We start from the raw sequence: 18,342 nt of genomic DNA, 5'->3' as shown, positions 1-18,342 counted from the left end.
GCACAATTAAATATTAGAAAGGACCACTGAGTACATCCTGTTTATTGTTTATGATTTACACGGAAAATGATGGACTGGGGTTGTTGAACAATAAACCAATCATTACATTTAGACTTGGGCTTTTGAAAAACTTGCATTCCATTTTAACAGTTCATATATATTTAACAGCTTATATATAAATCCAAATCACAAATAATCTTAAGAGTTAGTTAGCTCAGAGATAATTAAGAAACACAACAGAAAACCACATGGATCTACCTTTAAATATCAGCATTCATATTACAAAGAAGAAGAAAATGTTAAAAAAATTATTAGGTCAAGTCACTTAACATAGAGAAATAAGAGAAACAATTCTTTTATCAATATTTATACTTATTCCTAATTTACCTTCATATATTCCTTAACTTTTCCAAAAGGATCCAAACAGTGTTTCAGAGAATCAAACTGTATTTTGGAATCTGAACTTTTCCACCTCAGCCTGTATCAACTTGTTACAATGAAAATCCTAAAATCCCAATTTTCTTGAAGAAAATTTTTAAGCCAACTCTAATTCAACTTTTCTCCTTCATAGCAGCTGTTTACAGATAGTAGGGAGCCAAGAATGAAGGATAGGAACAGATGGGAAGCAAAAAGTACAACAGTTATCTTAAGTTCAGCTCTCAACACTGCTGGTTGAGTTTGGAACCAAAACCTCTTAACAACTGGCAGATAATAGCTAAATCTTAACAGGCAAAGAAGAAATATTTTCTTTGGGACAGCTGCTATCTAGGAGAAGAAAACTGACGTCCCTTAATACTGCCTAAATATAATGTGTGGCTTACTTACTACAGAGGAATCTGTAGCAATGTCAGTTTAACGAGTGTCACAACTGATCAATATTACTTAAAGGAAGGAAACAAAAGAGAAAACAAGAAAAAGAAAAGAAAAAAATTAAAAATCACACCAGCCACAAAGTTCCACAATATACACATGAGAATTAATTTTAATCTGATTTGACTCTTTGACACTAACTGATCATCAATGAAATATGGTATGGAAAGATCACAGAGTAGAAAACAAGCAAAGATTAGTTTATACAACAGTGACTATATACATCAGAAGGAAAACATGCTAGCTAATGCAACATTAAGGCCTGAATGTAAGCACTTCCAAAGTCACAGAAGCCCCAAAGAACTCCTAAATTACAAAGTCACCACATTACATGCATGCAATGTTCAGTTTTGTTTTACCCATAAAAGGATACACAGTATTTTGCTGTAAATACCAGACACACATTTACAATATATGCAAAAATTAGAATGCAAGTGTTATGTTCCTTATATTTAAGCCTCAAATGTGCCAACAGTGAAAATTCATTTAAGAATGGAGAAACGAGATGGAATATAAATACTCAGAGAAAATTACACAAATAAAATGTAATTTTGCATTTGGGAAGCCACAGAAATACTCCTTTTATGTGTCCAAACTAAATTATCAACGTACTACTCAGATGGATGTACACTCACGACGTGCTTTACAATTTTACTTGCTCAAATGTGGCATTCTAACACCCATCATTCTCTGGTGCTGATAGCAGATCACATCTGTAAGTTAAATATTATGTCCTTGTTTGTACATTATTTGCCTACTGGGTGTGATCACCTAAATGGAAAACTGTGCAATCTTATTTTGCGGTTATATAATTATGGATGACCCCAAGTGTCAACTTTCCCATAAAAACAACTAAGGAAAGCTCATTTCCTCACTTTTATAGAAATATGTGAACACGACCCTTTCAGAGGGCAAATCTGGGGTCAGGATCTTCTTTTCTCTATTTTAGAGAAAGACAAATAAGAAAGGAACTGTGTTACATGTTCATTCCTGCTCATAGTCACTAGGTGATCATAAAAATCTACTTCCTTTTCACCCAGGGCTCATTTTGGCTTACTCTGAAACTACCTATTTTTATCATTTATTTCCAGGTGAATAATTTTATTAGAATAAATTAGTGTAAAGAAACAAATGCTAAAAATGTAGTATGAATAATCCTTGTTCAGGAATTCCTTAAAGGAATAAATTATAACACAGTAAGGTTTAGGTATATTGAAAAAAATGTGGCCAAATCTTTTCTGTACCCCATCAGTTTTATCCTTTATACAAGTTGGTACAATTAACCTTCTAGTAAGGATCAGATTTCCCCTCCGGATACAACAGAATGGATGTTGGAACACTTTATGCTTGTTTTCAGACTTTCTGAAGTATTTCAGAACCAAGGTTATTTTAAACTATAATATTTATAAATTTATAAATAAATACATATTCTTAAATGTATTTACACTTACACTTATTATAAATGTATTTATTTATAAATTTATAAATTAAGAACGAATATTTATTAAACAAAGGTGCCATGTTCTCAAGTATAACTGTAACCAAGTAGAAAGGATTTCATAAGGCCATCTAATTCATCTCATCATACCAAGCACTAAGCACGCCAGATTGTTCATAAGCTTTACTAACCTTACTTCAAGCACCAACCACCGTAAAGCACTCACGCTTTACTAACCTTACTTTTAAGCACATCCGCCATTTAGGGAAAAAAAAGTTTATTTTACTACCTAACCATTCCAGGGGGATTACATTTAAGATTTAAACATTTTGTCATATTCTAGCTAAAACTTTGGCTTTTGTTTGGCATTCTAAAAAGTCCTAATTTTAAACAAGGATGGAAGAGCAGATACCTTCCTAAAAAACCACTCAGTATTATGAACCAAGAGGTTCTGATGTAGCAAAAGCAAAGGGACCAATGAAAAAGCATGTTTTAGAATTCTCTTTATTTCCAATGAAAGCAAATTTTACTACTGTTGTGATCACAGTTTTCACATTTGATGCAAACAGGAGAGCTTAATTACAATCACTTAGTGGCAGTACTTCAGACAAAACCAATAATGTGTGCCACATACGTGATTATTTCTTCCGGAGAGGGTTAATTGGTAAGCTTGACTTTACAATTAATATCAACATATGCAACTAAAGAAAATGGATGCACTGCTTCAACATTCAGCTTGAAAATGTTTAGTACTTTATGCGAACCTAAATTTAGTTTAGAAAGGTTAATATTCTTCTTTCTAAACTATGGCATAGACTATATATAGCATTTTAAATTTATTTATATATAATTATTTGCACATCAGATTTAGAAGGAATTTGCAGATTTACTTTGATAGAATGATCTCATTCAAGTGTTGAGATTTAGGGGGCTTCCGCAGAACTGTCGTTTGAAGGTGGGGCATCCTGGTCAGGCTCGGAGGAAGCAGAGGCAGATGCTTCGATGACGGCAGGTGGGAAATGGCGGCGGCACACGGGGCATGTTCCGGACTGGAGGGGAAAGAAAACAAGTTCAGAGCCAAAGGAGGGGTCTTACCTGCCACACAGTATCTTCATCAAGTAAAAACAGTATCATTATCCAAAAAATAAACCAAATAACTTAAAAACAAAACTTCAAATCCACACAAACCAGAGAGGCAAAATTGTGATGCAATTTCCTCTTCATCCCAATCAGATTCTAATTTCTTTGAGGGTGAATAGTGTCTCCTAATCATGTTTGTATCTTTCAGGTCAGTCATATTTCATTTAGTATTAACCAAGAGTCTACTACCCTCCTTGCTCAGCACTGGTGCTATGGCAGAAAGTGAGCAGGAGGAAGTAACAGGGCATGTCCTCACCTGAACTGAATTAATTTTATTATTTGATCCATGATGCCTACATTAGAGAAACCACGGACTTAATTAATCCACCTATTCATGACACCAAATCATCTCCTAGGGCTTCCCTTACATACACTGAAGCCTTACTTTAGTGCATGTCAAAACACATGGAGCTCAGACCTTCTTTATTAGCCATATAATTCCTTTTCAAAAAGATACGGAGAGTTAAGTGCCTTTTAAATGATAAAAGAAATCTAACTAGGAGGTTAGATAGGACAGGGAAAGCAGTCATACTAAGAGTACATTTTTGGACCAAAGATTATAGGGATGTATCATCTGGTGATAGATTATCCCCTCACAAATCTGTTTTTCTTCCCCCCAAAGAGATACCCTGATAAAAGTAGGCTGAAGAAATCATGCTGATGAGGGACAAAAATTTGTATCCTAGGGATCTTCTCCCCAGAGGAGAGGCTTCACACAGAAGCCTCTTGACAGAAAGAGACCAAGGAGATTATTACCTTGGGTTATAGCCAAGTCAATGACAATTTAAGGCTGTACAACACACATATATATATAATGTTTACAAGTCAAGAATTTAATTTAGCAAGCATTTATTGTTCACTTGCCACACAGACTGGGACCTAACAACAACATTTTATTTACTTATCTTTTTTATTATTGTTTAACGTTTGTTCAGTTTTGAGAGACAGACAGAGCATGAGCAGGGGAGGGGCATAGAGAGGAGACACAGAATCTGAAAAAATAAAAAAGAGAGAAAGCAAAGAAAAGGAAGGGAGGAAGGAGGTGGAGGAAGGGGAAAAGGAAGGGAGTGGTTGTAGGGAAGAGAGGGAGCTATATCCTTAAGTAAATAAGCTGTGAAAGTGATTTGGCAATTTCTACCTTACTGTCTATAAATGTCCTTATGCAAAAATAGAGTTCAGAGAGATCATTTAAGTAAAACTCTTTCTTTTTTTTTTTTTAAGTAATTCAAATATAGTTAAAAATTTTGGGGTAAATATTTAAGGACAGTATATAAAGTTGGAATAGGAGGTACCTGGTAGGTTATACCATATTTCTCATATACATTTTCAGAGACATTGATCTGTATTAGCAGAATATCTCTACATTATTACAGTACTTTGAGTAATGCCAAAGGCTTTTTGCTTGCAATACTTTGGAAAACACAAATTTCAGGGATATGATGGGAGATCTAATTAGCTTCAGCATAAAATAATTGCTTGACATATTTCATCATTCTTGGAAATGATGAAATATGTCAAGCAAGTATTACCGCCTATATTGTTTTTTAGACAATGTTAGTAAAGTAAAATAGTTTCATGTTATCATTAAACTCTAAATATTAAAAGGTAATAAATTTTTAACACTTAATTAAAAAGAAATATAAACATGTAGCTGACTAAAATAGGCTTAAAAGATACTATCACCATTAACTTTCGGGAGGAACTATTAAAATATTTTTTAAAAAAGTAAAAAAAAAAAACCTCACCTTCTGTAGCCAAATTGAGACACAAGGTTTGTGAAAGAAATGGTGGCAGGGTAGCTCTGTTGCTATATCATCCTTAATATACTCACTGCAACAGATTGGACAGCACTGCTCCTGACCAATTGCTGAAAACAACAAATGATCTGATCAATCCCACAGAGTTCAATTTTAATAAAACTGAAAACCAACATATTAACTCATAGGTGATACCAATGACAGACAAAAGAACCAGACTTTGATTAATTGGCAAACATGTTTCTGCAATACATGACAATTTGGAATTTAATAAATACTGGTTTTGTAGAAAAGCTGACTGGGGAACATTTATTCTAGCCCATCACTTAATAAATTAAAAATACTCTTCTACTAGATGAAAGTTTGTCAGAATCTGGTTTCACAAAAAACTAATGAGTTTCTAAAGGTCAGTATTTTATCTTTCAGGTGCATTGATAATATACTTACACATGTAATGTGTCATATGACATTAGAGACCAACTTTGCCCTTACCAGTATGGTCTTCAAGAACAAGGGTCTCTGGAAGGCCATCAATGCTTTCCTTACTGGCTGGTGGATTAGCCACCTCAACATCCACTGCAAGAGACTCTAAATGTGCCAGTGCAGTCTGAAAAATAAAAGTCACAGCTCCTTGTTAGAACACACTTAATTGTTATTATTTTTAAATTTCTCCCCCCACCTTTTTAAACTTACATTTTAGTTAACATACAGTGCAATATGGGTTTCAGGAGTAGAATTCAGTGATTCACTACTTACATACAATACCCAATCCTTGTCATAATGAGTGCCCTTCTTAGTTCCCAAGACCCATCTAACCCATCCCCCACCCACCTCCCTCCATTAACCCATAGTTTGTTCTCTATCATTAAGAGTCTCTTTTGGTTTGTTTCCCTCTCTTCTCTTTCCCTTCGCCCTTCCCATATGTTCATTTGATTTGCTCCATCAAATAGCAACTAGATCCATCCACGTTGTTGCAAATGGCAAGTGTTCATTCTTTTTGATGGCTGAGTAATATTCTACTGTAGGTATGTTTACATATATGTATACACATATATATAAGCATACATACATACATACACATACACCACATCTTCTTTATCCATGTATTAGTCGATGGACATTTGGGCCCTCTCCATAATTTGGCTATTGTTGGTAATGCTGCTATAAACATTGGGGTGCATGTACCCCTTCAAATCTGTATTTTTGTACCCTTTGGGTAAATACCTAATGGTATTTGCAATTGCTGCATCATAGGGTAAGATCTATTTTTAGTTTCTTGAGGAACCTCCATGCTGTTCTCCAGAGTGGCTGCACCGGTTTCCAATCCTACCAACAGTGCAAAAGGGTTCCCCTTTTTCCACATCCTCACCAACACCTGTTGTTTTCTTGTGTTGTTAATTTTAACCATTCTGACAGGTGTGAGGTGGTATCTTATCATGGTTTTGATGTGTATTGCCCTGATGATGAGTGATGTTGACCATTTTTTCATATCTGTTAAGCCATCTGGATGTCTTCTTTGGAAAAATGTTTATTCATGTCTTCTCATTTCTTCACGGACTGTCTTTTTGGGTGTTGAGTTTGAGATGTTCTTTATCGATCTGGATACTAACCCTTTATCACATATTGTTTGCAAATATCTTCTCCCATTCCATAGGCTGCCTTTTATTTGTGCTGTTTCCTCCACAGCACAGAAGCTTTTTATCTTGAAAAAGTACCAACAGTTCATGTTTGCTTGTTTCCCTTGCCTTTGGCCACATGTCTAGAAGGAAGCTACTCTGACCAAGGTCAGAGAGGTGCTGCCTGTTTTCTCCTCTAGGATTTTGATGGTTTCCTGTCTCACATTTAGGTCTTTCATCCATTTTGAATTTATTTTTGTGTATGGTGTAAGAAAGTTGTCCAGTTTCGTTCTTCTGTATGTCGCCATCCAGTTTAGAAAACACTTTAAAACAGTAATAGAAAACTATTTTTTAAGGTGTTATCCAACATTATATGTACCACAATTCTCTTCCTGTTAATTTCTACTGCTTCAGTCCCCTGCCCTTTAGCCTCCTTCTAAAAGGAACCACCATCAAACCAAAACATCAAAAAACAGCAAGAAAAGCACCCTACTTTTCACAAGAATGGCAAAAATCTATCTTGTCTCAATAATAATATCTACTTGCCCATCATATTTATATTTTCAGAAGAGTGGTTACCTCTTTCAATTTATCAGTTCCTGTGTGGAATCAGTAACATGAAAGAAAGTAAACATTTTAGACAAGCTCAACATATGAAAGACAAAATATGATTAGGGTTACCAGATCAATATTCAAGGTATAGAAGCAAATAACATATTCCTGAACGGTTATATCTACTACTGGCATAGAACCAGCACACACACACATGACTAGCTCACTAATATTACTAGGTTACCCAGGATGTAAACCTTATTTAGGGGTTCTGTGTCTACATAAAGTTACTATTCTAAAGAGGATGAAAGGAACAACAGATCATATGACCACCTAGTATAATCCTTTTGTGCCTTGATTAGCCCTTCTGGCTACAATAAGATTAGAAGTAGGTGGGACTTGTAGAAACCCAAGTATCCATCAATAGATGAATGGATAAACAAAATATGGTTGGAAAAGGTACATACAGAGTCAAATTCAGAATATTCAGTGATTACTCTAAATGTAAATGGACTAAATTCTCTAAGGAAAAGGCACAGCGTGGTGACTGGATTAAAAAAGCAAGACCCAATTAACTATATGCTGCCTACAGAGACTCGCTTCAGCTTTAAGGACACAGAGGCTCAAAGTAACGGGATGGAAAAAGATATTCCATAAAAATGGAAACCAAAGAGAGCAGGGGTAACTATACTCCTATCACAAAAAGGTTATTATTTAATGGTAAAGGGTGAATTCATCAAGAGGATATAGTAATCACCAACAAATATGCACCCAACATTAGAGCACCTAAGTATATGAAGCAAATAAGTGTAGATCTGAAGTGAGATTACACAACAGTAAATAACAGTAGGGGACTTTAATACCTCACTTTAAACAATGGACTATCCAGATAGAAAATCAAAAACAAAATATTAGACTTGAGCTACACTTGAGATACAATGGCTCTAACAGACATACAGAACATTCCATAAAACACGAACAGACTATACATTCTTCTCAAGTGCACACAACATTCTCTAGGATAGATCACAGTACACGTTACAAAACAAGTCTTAGCAAATTTAAGAAGACTGAAATCATACCAACTATCTTTCGGACAAAAATGGCAAGAAACAAAAACATCAACAGGAAGAATACTAGAAAATTTACAAGTACGTAAAAACTAAACAACACACTCATGAACAAACTTATGGGTCAAAGAAGAAATCAAAAGATACCTTGAAACAAATGCAAATGGAAACAACAACATGTCAAAATTTATGGGATGAAGCAAAAGCAGTTCTAAGATGGAAGTTTATAGCAAAAAATGCCTACATTAAGAAAAAAGATCTCGAATAAACAACCTAATTTGTACCTCAAAGAAACAGAAAAAGAAAAAAAAACTAGGTAAAAAGTTGGCAGAAAGAAAGAAATAATGAAGGTTAGAGCAGAAATAAATGAAGTAGAAATGGGAAAATAAAAAAATAAACAAAAAGCTGTTTTTTTGAAAAAATAAACCAAAATGATGAACCTTTAGCTAGACTAATAAAAAAAGAGACTCAAATATAATCAGAAATGAAAGAAGGTTACAACTGATACTATAAAAATACAAAGGATCAGAGGAGACTACCATAAACAATTATACATCAACAAATTGGATAAACTACAAGAAACGGGTAAACTTCCAGAAACATATATTTACAGCATACTGACATGAAGAATAGAAAATCTGAACAGACTAACATAAGAATATTGAATCAGCAATATAAAATTTCCCAACAAAGAAAACCCCAGGATCAGATGGTTTCCCTGGAAAACCCTACCAAACATTTAAAGAATTAAAGCCAATCCTTCTCAAACTCTTTCAAAAAATTGAGAAAGAGGCAATACTTTCAAACTCATCTTATGAGGCCAGCATTACCCTGATGCCAATGCCACATTAGGACATGAAAAAGAAAATTAGAGCCCAATAACCCTGATGAACACACAGATGCAAAAATCCTCAATAAAGTACTAGCAAGATAAACTCAACAGCACATGAAAAGGATCATACATCATGATTAAATGGGATTTATCTCTGGATGCGAGAAAGGTGGTAACACACAAAAATCAATAAGTGTGATATACCACATTTAGAGAATGAAAGATAAAAATCGTATGACCATCTCAATAGATGCAGAAAAAGCATCTGACAAAACATATCATCCTTTTATGATAAAAGCTCTCAACAAAGTAGGTACAGAAGGAACATACCTTAACATAAAATTAAGACATCCATATTTGACAAGCCACAGCTAATACTATAACCAACAGCGAGAGGCTGAAAGCTTTTCCTTTAAGATCAAGAGCAAGACCAGGGTGCTCATTCTCACCACTCCTATTCAACATAGTATTCAAAGTCCTAGCCAGAGTATTCAGGCAAGAAAAATAAAAGGCATCCAAATGGGAAAAGTGGAAGTAAAATTGTCTTTATTTGCAGATGTGATTTTTTTATATAGAAAATCCTAAAGACTCCACCAAAAAACTGTTAGGAATAATCAACAAATTCATGGAAGCTATATAGTACAAAATCAATATACAGAAATCACTTGTGTTTCACACTAATAATGAAATATTTGAAAAAGAATAAAGAAAACAATCCCATTTGCAATAGCATCAAAAGCAACAAAATACTCAGGAATAAACTTAACCAAGAAGGTGAAAGATTATGTATACTGAAAAATGAAAAATAAAAGACACTGAAGATATAATAGAAAGATATTCCACGTTAAGGAATTGGAAGAATTAATATTAAAATGTCCGTACTACCCAAAGCAATCCACAGATTTAATGCAATTCCTATCAAAATTCCAATGACATTCTTCACAGAAATAGAAAAAAAAATCCTAAAATTCGTATGGAACCACTAAAAACCCTGAATGGCCAAAGCAAAGAACAACGCTGGAAGCAATACAATTTATTTCAAACTATACTACACAACTATAGTAATCAAAACAGTATGGTACTGGCATAAAAACAGACATACATACAAATGGAAAAGAATCAAGAATCCAGAAATAAATCCCAGCATATATGGACAATTAATATTTGACAAGGGAGCCAGGAATATTTATTGCAGAAAGGATAAGGTCTCTAATAAATAATATTGGAAAACCCACATAATCACATGCAGGATAACTGCATGCATGAAACTGGACCTCTAACTTAATACCATTCACAAAAATTAACTCCAAATGGATTACCAACTAAAACGTAAGACCTGAAACCATAAAATTTCTTTGACACTGGTCCTTGATACTGATCATGGCAATTAATTTTGGGGTATGATAATAAAGACACAGCAACAAAAGCAAAAATAACTAAGCAGACTACATTAAACTAAAAAGCTTCTGCGTATCAAAAGAAACCATTAGCAAAAGGAGAGCCCACCTACAGAGTGGAAGAAAATATTTGCAAATCATGTATGTGGTAAGGCACTGATATCCGAAACATGAAAACTCATACAACTCAAAAGTAAATAAATAGATAGACAGATATAAAAATGGGGAGAGGGACTAAATAGACATTTTCCCAAGAAGACATTCAAAAGAGTAAGTACATGAAAAGATGTTCAACATCACGAATCATCAGAGGAATGCAAATCAAAATCACAATGAGATATCACTTCACAACCGTTGGAATGGCTATTACCAAAACAATAAGAAATAAGAAGTGCTGGAGAAAATACGGAGATAAGCAAACCCTTGTGCACGGTTGGTGGGAATGTAAATTGGTACGCCACTGTGGAAAACAGTATAAAAGTTCCTCCAAAAATTGACATAACTGTCCTATGATCCAACAATCTCACTTGTGGGTATATATCTAAAGTAAATGAAATCAGGATCTTGAAGATATCTGCACTCACATGTTCAACGCAGCATTATTCACAATAGCCAAGGTATAGAAACAACTTACTATCTATTGACAGATGAATGGATAAAGGAGATGCACACATACACACACACACACACACACACACACACACACACACACACACACACGAATATTATTCCAGCCATAAGAAAGAAAAAAAATCCTGCTAAGTGAAAACAGAACCTAAGTACTATATCATGTAATTTATATGTGGAATCTAAAAAACCTGAACTCAGAAACAAGAGTAGAATGGTGATTGTCAGAGGGTGAGGAGTAGGGAGCAGGAAGATGTGGTTAAAGGGTACAAACTTCCAGTTATAAGATGAATAAATCCTGGGGATCTAATGTATAGCACGGTGATTATAATTAATAATACTGTGGTATATAGCTGAAAGTTGCTGGGAGTAAAAATCTTAAACGTTCTTCCCACAAGCAAGAAACAGAAATTATATGAGGGGTCACTAGCCCTACAGTGATAATCATTTTGTTCTATATAAGTGCATCAAATCAACATGCTGTACATCTTAAACTTACACAATGTTATATGTCACTTATACTTCAATAAAACTGAAAAAAATGTGGTATATACATACAATGAAATATTACTCAGTATTTAAAAGGAAGGAAATTCTGGCACATGCTACAATATGGATGAAACTTGAAAGCATATGCTAAGTGAAATGAACCAGTCACAGAAGGATAAATACTGTATGATTCCACTTATATGAGGTCCCTAAAGGAGTAAACTCAGAGAGATGGAAAGCGGAATGGTAGTTGCCATGAGCGAGGGAGAGGAGGAACAGAGAGTTATTGTTTATAATGTACTTGATGCGAATTAACTGTATTATGGTTAGAAGGGGTAAATTTTACACTATGTGTGTTACCACAATAAAAAGCAAACTTATAGGAGGAAGATTCTGCCTGACGGTTAACCCTGTGTTGTCTTGGATGGCAAATGTTAACCTTTTGTATACTCTTTAGGATTTAGCCCAGATAATCTCACAATGAATTATGTCTTTCCAAAAAGGATTTGAGATGACTTACAACAGAGGGTAGGGCCGAGACAAAAGCAAAAAAAAAGAGAAAGCAAAAAAGGTTCATCGTAAGAGTTAGTAAATACAGTTAATAATACTGAATGCCAATTTGACTCTGGGTTTGCAGAGAGAGCGAAGAAAAAGTGTGCCAGAAATTCAATTAACTCTTAGCTCCAAGTTCACCTTTCATTTCTGTTCTGTGAAATAGACCTGGGCCTTCTCAACACTTTTCCCTTGTCAGCTGGCATGACCTTAGGCTTTGTCAGTAGAGAGCTCTGGACAGACATCCCAGAAGAACTTTGCTTCTTCTTCTAGTGGGCTTCCTGGGCAGGCCCCTGTAGTGTGTAAGGGTTCGCTATTGTGGGCTTCTGCATCACAGATGGCTTCTCCAGCACCAAGGTCCTTCTGTGCAAGTAGCTTCTCCAGTGCCTGGCTCCAGAAGTACATGCAGTTTCCCCAGTGCCTGACAGCTGCAGTGTAAGGTAGCCAGCAGCTTCCCCTGGCACCCATCTTAGGTGGCTTTGCAGGAGTGTGCTTCCAGTTAGTCACCTCCCTGTGAACAGTTTCTCCAGCACTCCAGTGGGCAGATTTTACCAAGTTCCATATGGTAGATTTCCAGCAAGTACTGCCAGCACAGTAGTACAAACATTTCTCTAAGCGCCATGGCTGTGTCCTTCCCAACACAGTCTGGATCTCAGCCCTGGTAGCGGGGGTTGCACTCTATCTCAGCCCTAAGGGTTATTCCTTAGATCTGCTATTCCTGCTCCTGGCCAACAGCAATGGAATGTTATCGATACAAACCCTGATTACAAATAATCTTATTAGTCACAATCAAACTACCACTGTGATCCACTGCAATGAAGTGCCAACTAATATATGTGTCTTGGGAGCCCAGGTGGTTATTGCACTTGACCTTATGGCAATAATGATGACTGTAAAAACTAACATGGGATGGAATGTTTTTGAGTGCACTTGCTCGCATACAAAGAGAAAAGGACAAACTTAGGCCCGTTAACTCTCAGAGCAAGGTACTGTATAAGAACCAGAAAGTAGCCCTGACAGCCCTAAAACAAACATATTATCTCTGAAAATCAAAAACAAAATTTAATTGTGTGAACTGTTGAATTAAAATCAGAGTTTAATGATGTCTTGTGAAGTTTCTTGAAAGTTGAATCATTGACTGGTTAAATCAGGATTCTGAAACTTAGAAATGGGAATATCTGATTGGACTCAGACGAAACAGTGGACTATGCTGAATCTCCAAGCCACTCTGAGCCTCCTTTTACCAGAAGTAGTGTATGCTCCACAGACCAACCTTCCTCCACTTAAAAATCCCGTGATCATCTCACTTGGAGTGTACATGTCTTATTACTTCTATACCCACAGTAAAGTTATCAGGTAAGGACATCTCCCAAAAAGGCATGATCACCGAGTACACATACTCTTCAAAAATGTAGATTTGGGTCACTCCACGAAGTAAAGAATCCTAAGCAGCTGAGATTCTTGCTGAAGGTACAGAAAATATGGAATGGGTGATGGATGAAGGAAACCACAGCTATCAGTTATAGCCCGTGACCAAATATAAAAACAAGGACGAGTAGGCTTTGCATATTTTCTGTTTGTTATGTGTTTATTTGTATCTGCTAACCACTGTCTTTTTCTCTTTCCTTCCAATTTTTATTTCATATAGCAGTTAATTTTACAATTTAATCTTATATAAGAGAATATTCATTGTGACTGAATGAATTTGTGGAGTGATTAATACTTAGTGATGGACATAATGACTCTTGGGAGTCCGTTCACATTTGTTCATTCTAGAGAAAGAGTGAAAACTTCATTTTAAGACTAGCTGTGGGGTGCCTGGGTGGCTCAGTTGGTTAAGCACCGGACTCTTGATTTAGGCTTGGGTCTCAGTTCATGGGATCGAGCCCCGCATCAGGCTTTTTGCTAAGTGTGGCGCCTGCGTGGGATTCTCTTTCTCTCTCTCTCTCTCTCTCTCTCTCTCTCTCTCTCTCTCTCAAAATAGCTAAACTTTAAAGTAAAAAATAACAAAAACTAGCTATATCTTGTTAGGTGGAAATAAAGTTGCATTGCTGTTGCACAGAGTTCAAATTTGTGTAGAAAGGTATATATGGGATCCAAGTAATCAAAGGGATGGACTGTTCTCCAGTTATTGATTACTGCTCCTCAAATCCAAATTAGCTATTTTTGTCAGCTCTGTGAAAAAGGATTTGGGCTATTTAAGTATTTTCCTTTGATAGCTGTCACAATGTTAATTAAGCTTTGTTCACAGAGGATGCTGAAAAGACACTGCAGGAGGAAAAGGGCTTTACTTCTAATCCCAGTGAGCCTGTTTCACCCAGGCTTCCATGGCATGCATGGTTTTCTCCAGCAGCAGACTTTCCAACGCCCACTGCTTCTCCAGCATCTTGCTCTTGTAGTGCATGCGGCCAGCAGCTTCCCCCAGCACCCACCTTGGACAGTTCTGGAGCAGAGTGCTTCCAGTGAGACATCTCCCTATAAACAGCTTTCCTCAGCAGCACCCGACAGGGCTGATTTCCAGCAAGTTCTGCCAGTGTAGCACTACAGTGACTTTGTTGCCATTCAGTGAGCCACAGTTGTGCCATCTCCATCAAAGTTTGAATCTGAGCCTTGGAGGTGGAGACTCTTAGGTGATCTTAGCCTAATGTGTGGGAGCCATTCCTTATATGTGCATTTTCTGTATTCTTTAGAAATATCTTTAATCCTTACTAAGCAAATCTTTGTTACTTTAATCCCCTATTATAGTTTATAGTTCTTTATATTAAAATTTCCCCTCAGGAAATAGAAAATAGAAGGTAATAGCCTATTATTTGTCCCTCCTTTCTCATATAACTATAACCATAAATCTCCTCCAATTCCTTGTGTACTTCTCAAGACAGACTGCAAGAACTCCTCTGTGCTACTCCACACATAAAAAAAGAAGGGATATTATTTACAGTAAGTTCCATTTGGGGATGCTACTTATGCTTCGACACGTTTGTTGCAATAGGTTCATTATTCCTTTCTGATGATGATTTGCATGTCTGTAGTGCTAATAAATACCTGGAATTTCATATATATAAAAATAATTTATTGCCTTGATACTGACAAATACTTAAGGTGATCTGGAGTCACATACAAGCAACAAGAGTTAAGAGAGACCATTCTGAAACCACTGCTATGAAATCTGTAAAAATATAAAAATCTATCTATACTTTAGGCAGTACAGTGTATTTTCAAAAGTTACTCCAAGTGTCAGAAAGACAACTAAATAGGCTAAAGAGCACAACTGGAATATATTTAGATTTAAAGTAGCATAATCCTTTGTCAGAACAAAATTTAGTTTTTAAAGAATAAAACACAATTCAGTTTTTAAAAAGTGAAGATTTATAACAAGTGACTTAATACTGATTTTCAATGATCACTGAATCCACATGTGCTAGATGATTACCACCTGGCTGACTGCTGATTTGAATAAATCTTTGAATACAGCCATTTATAAGAGAGCTAATCACTGCACCAGCTATTTCGCTAAGTGCTTTAACACAGTGTCACAATCCACAAGGTAAATTTTATTACTCCCATTTTGTAGATGAGGACCTGAAGCTTAAGGAGGTTAAGTGAAGAGTGCAAGGTCACAAACCTAAAGTTCATGTACTACCTTCCCAATGCCTATAACCCAGCGTATAGGCAGTGTTCTGTAAGTGTGTAAAGACTTTCTAGGGAGCCAAGGGCATGGAGTCTTAAGAGACTAAATTTCAATTCGTTTAACTTTCTTATGTAACCCTTCCTCAAACTGACCTTCTGAAGAATATACCCGCAGTCAAAGTACCGTGCTGGTTCTCTGTTCCCATATTCCTTTTTATACTAACCTTTTCTCCACTTTATAAATAAAAGCATACTTCTTACCCATTCAAAGGGGCACTTTCAAATACTGGGGTCACACTGAACTAACGACTAAATAACAAATTTTGTAGGTGGCTTCCAGTCATCTGCTTTCAAAAAAAAAAAAAAAAGGAGGATCTAAACAATCTGTCAAGTTGATGTGATTTGGGCAAATATCTCAGAAAAACTAAGTGACAATGCTATGATAAACTCCTTCCATCCCTATCAATTTATTTATGTGAACAAGGTTTCTCAAGTTTACATTTATAAATATGAAAAACAAATAAAATTGATGCTCGACTAGATCTCATTCTAGGAATAAATAAAATTAACTCATAAAATAATAAGGAAGGAAAAAGTCTCCCTCTATCTTATTAAGAGATATATTTCCAGTAAAATTTTACATTTAAATATTTATCAACATTTAGAAGTCTGTTTTTGATCAGTTAGATGCTAACAATTTTAAATCAATCTAAACCACTTTATTTATATTTAAATTCTTGAACATACTTTTACTGCAAAGAGGTATAATAAGGTAAACAATATTACTTAGGGTTTATGCTAAAAAACTTTAAATGTGAACATAAATGTGCAAAGGCAAGTATTTTTCAAAACTTGTTCAGAGTAAAAAGCTTTAATATCATTGTTTCAAACAGTTAAAGATCTTAAGTATTTTGTCCTTTTCTCACTCAAATTTGAGACAAAAGTATAGGCAAATATTTATTGCCAATATTTTCACCAATAGCCACTACCTGAGATAACAGATCAGTCTGGTATTGGGAAAATAAGAGAAATGAAAACAACCAGTGCTGAAAAGAGATCAGGCTGCTTGAGAGAAAAACAAATAAAAGCACTCAGTTTGTCTTCTTAGTTGCTTTTCTTTCATTTAAAGAATGCTGTTAAATTTAAAAGAAAATATCATAAATTATAAATTAATACAGCCTCACTTTTCAAAATGATTAAATAACTGCATAGTAGGCAGAAAAATAAAGATTTCTAGAGAGTGATAGGAAGATGGAACTGTATTGATTTTCAGTCAAATTCAAATAAAATAAAGAGCACTAAATCTGAGGAAGCTGCTAAACTGTAGGGAAGGAAGACACAACACCACTCATTAGTCAGAACAGAAGGACAGATGGTTAAGAGTGACAAGTGGCAGTGTCACTGGGTTCCCAAAGAGCAGAAGTCATGTGGGGACTGTAAGTTCCCTGGACATACTAGTCTTTCTTGACTCTGGTCTTTGCACACACTGCTAGTGCCTTCACACGGTATGATGCCCTGCCCCCGACCAATCCTTCTGGTGCTTCTTTCAAGACACCAATCAAATGTCACAATTCCTACTGGTAACAAGAAAACTTCTATTAAAACTTCTATTTTAATTTTCAAAACATGGACCACTAGCATAATAATGGGAAAAACTATGTAAACACTGTGAAACTAGACTCTAGAATGGATATATTCCATTGTGGTCACTTAAAATTTATTTATCTCAAAAAAAGTTAGTGATTCTTTACCTTTACATATTATATTCCTGACACAAGTTATCACACTGTGCCATTATTTCATGTGTCAGAATTGACTAAGGCAAGTTAAATAATCTGGGAAAAGTCCTAAGTGTATTGTCTTAATATGTTCTTTCTGACTTTCCTCCTACAACACAGTATTTCTATGGTTCCTTTAAAAAAAACCACACCACACAAAGCATAATCAATCAATGATCTCCATGGAAGATTACTCAGATGTAAAAAAAAGTGATCTCACAGCAAAACTAACTTAAGTGTGTGTGCGTGTACATAAGTGTTTGTGTGTAGACAGGTCAGTCTGTCTACCTACCCACTGTATACTTTATGAATCTAAACTGTACTCTCTAACCTCAGAAAATGTCAAGATAAAATGCTGTTATAGTCCCTGAAAGTTCTCTCATTTATTTTTGTTCTCTCACTTTTGACTCACTCACATTATTACTGTTTTTCTACTTGGAAATCACTTCAGAAATAGTAATTTAAAGAAAAGATTTCTAACAATGAAATCCACAAGTGCAGTGAAAGTTCCCAAACACGAAAATGCTTGGGCTTTTGACCTTAGGCAAATACAATCATGAGTATTTGTATTGCAATCAAATAAGGAAAAGAAAGCCA

General features: G+C 35.4%; 1 protein-coding gene across 2 annotated transcripts in view; it reads right to left on the bottom strand.

Annotated features, from left to right (window-relative positions):
• Positions 1-24: 24 nt before the first annotated feature.
• Positions 25-18,342, bottom strand: part of PJA2 (praja ring finger ubiquitin ligase 2) — a 69,957-nt gene continuing 51,639 nt past the window's right edge. For both annotated transcript variants that reach the window (XM_086685610.1, XM_086685652.1), the window contains 3 exons: positions 5,698-5,812; positions 5,194-5,315; positions 25-3,357 (listed from right to left, as the gene is read on the bottom strand). In XM_086685610.1, the coding sequence (XP_086541736.1) occupies positions 3,232-3,357; positions 5,194-5,315; positions 5,698-5,812 (363 nt within the window). In that variant the 3' untranslated portion in view covers positions 25-3,231. The remainder of the gene's footprint in view (positions 3,358-5,193; positions 5,316-5,697; positions 5,813-18,342) is intronic.

Source organism: Puma concolor, chromosome A1 (genome assembly GCF_028749965.1).
Source record: "Puma concolor isolate L17-30 chromosome A1, mPumCon1.1.hap2, whole genome shotgun sequence".
Lineage (NCBI taxonomy): Eukaryota > Metazoa > Chordata > Mammalia > Carnivora > Felidae > Puma > Puma concolor.
Note: the sequence above shows the minus strand (reverse complement) of the source record. Positions and strands in the feature narration are given on the sequence as shown.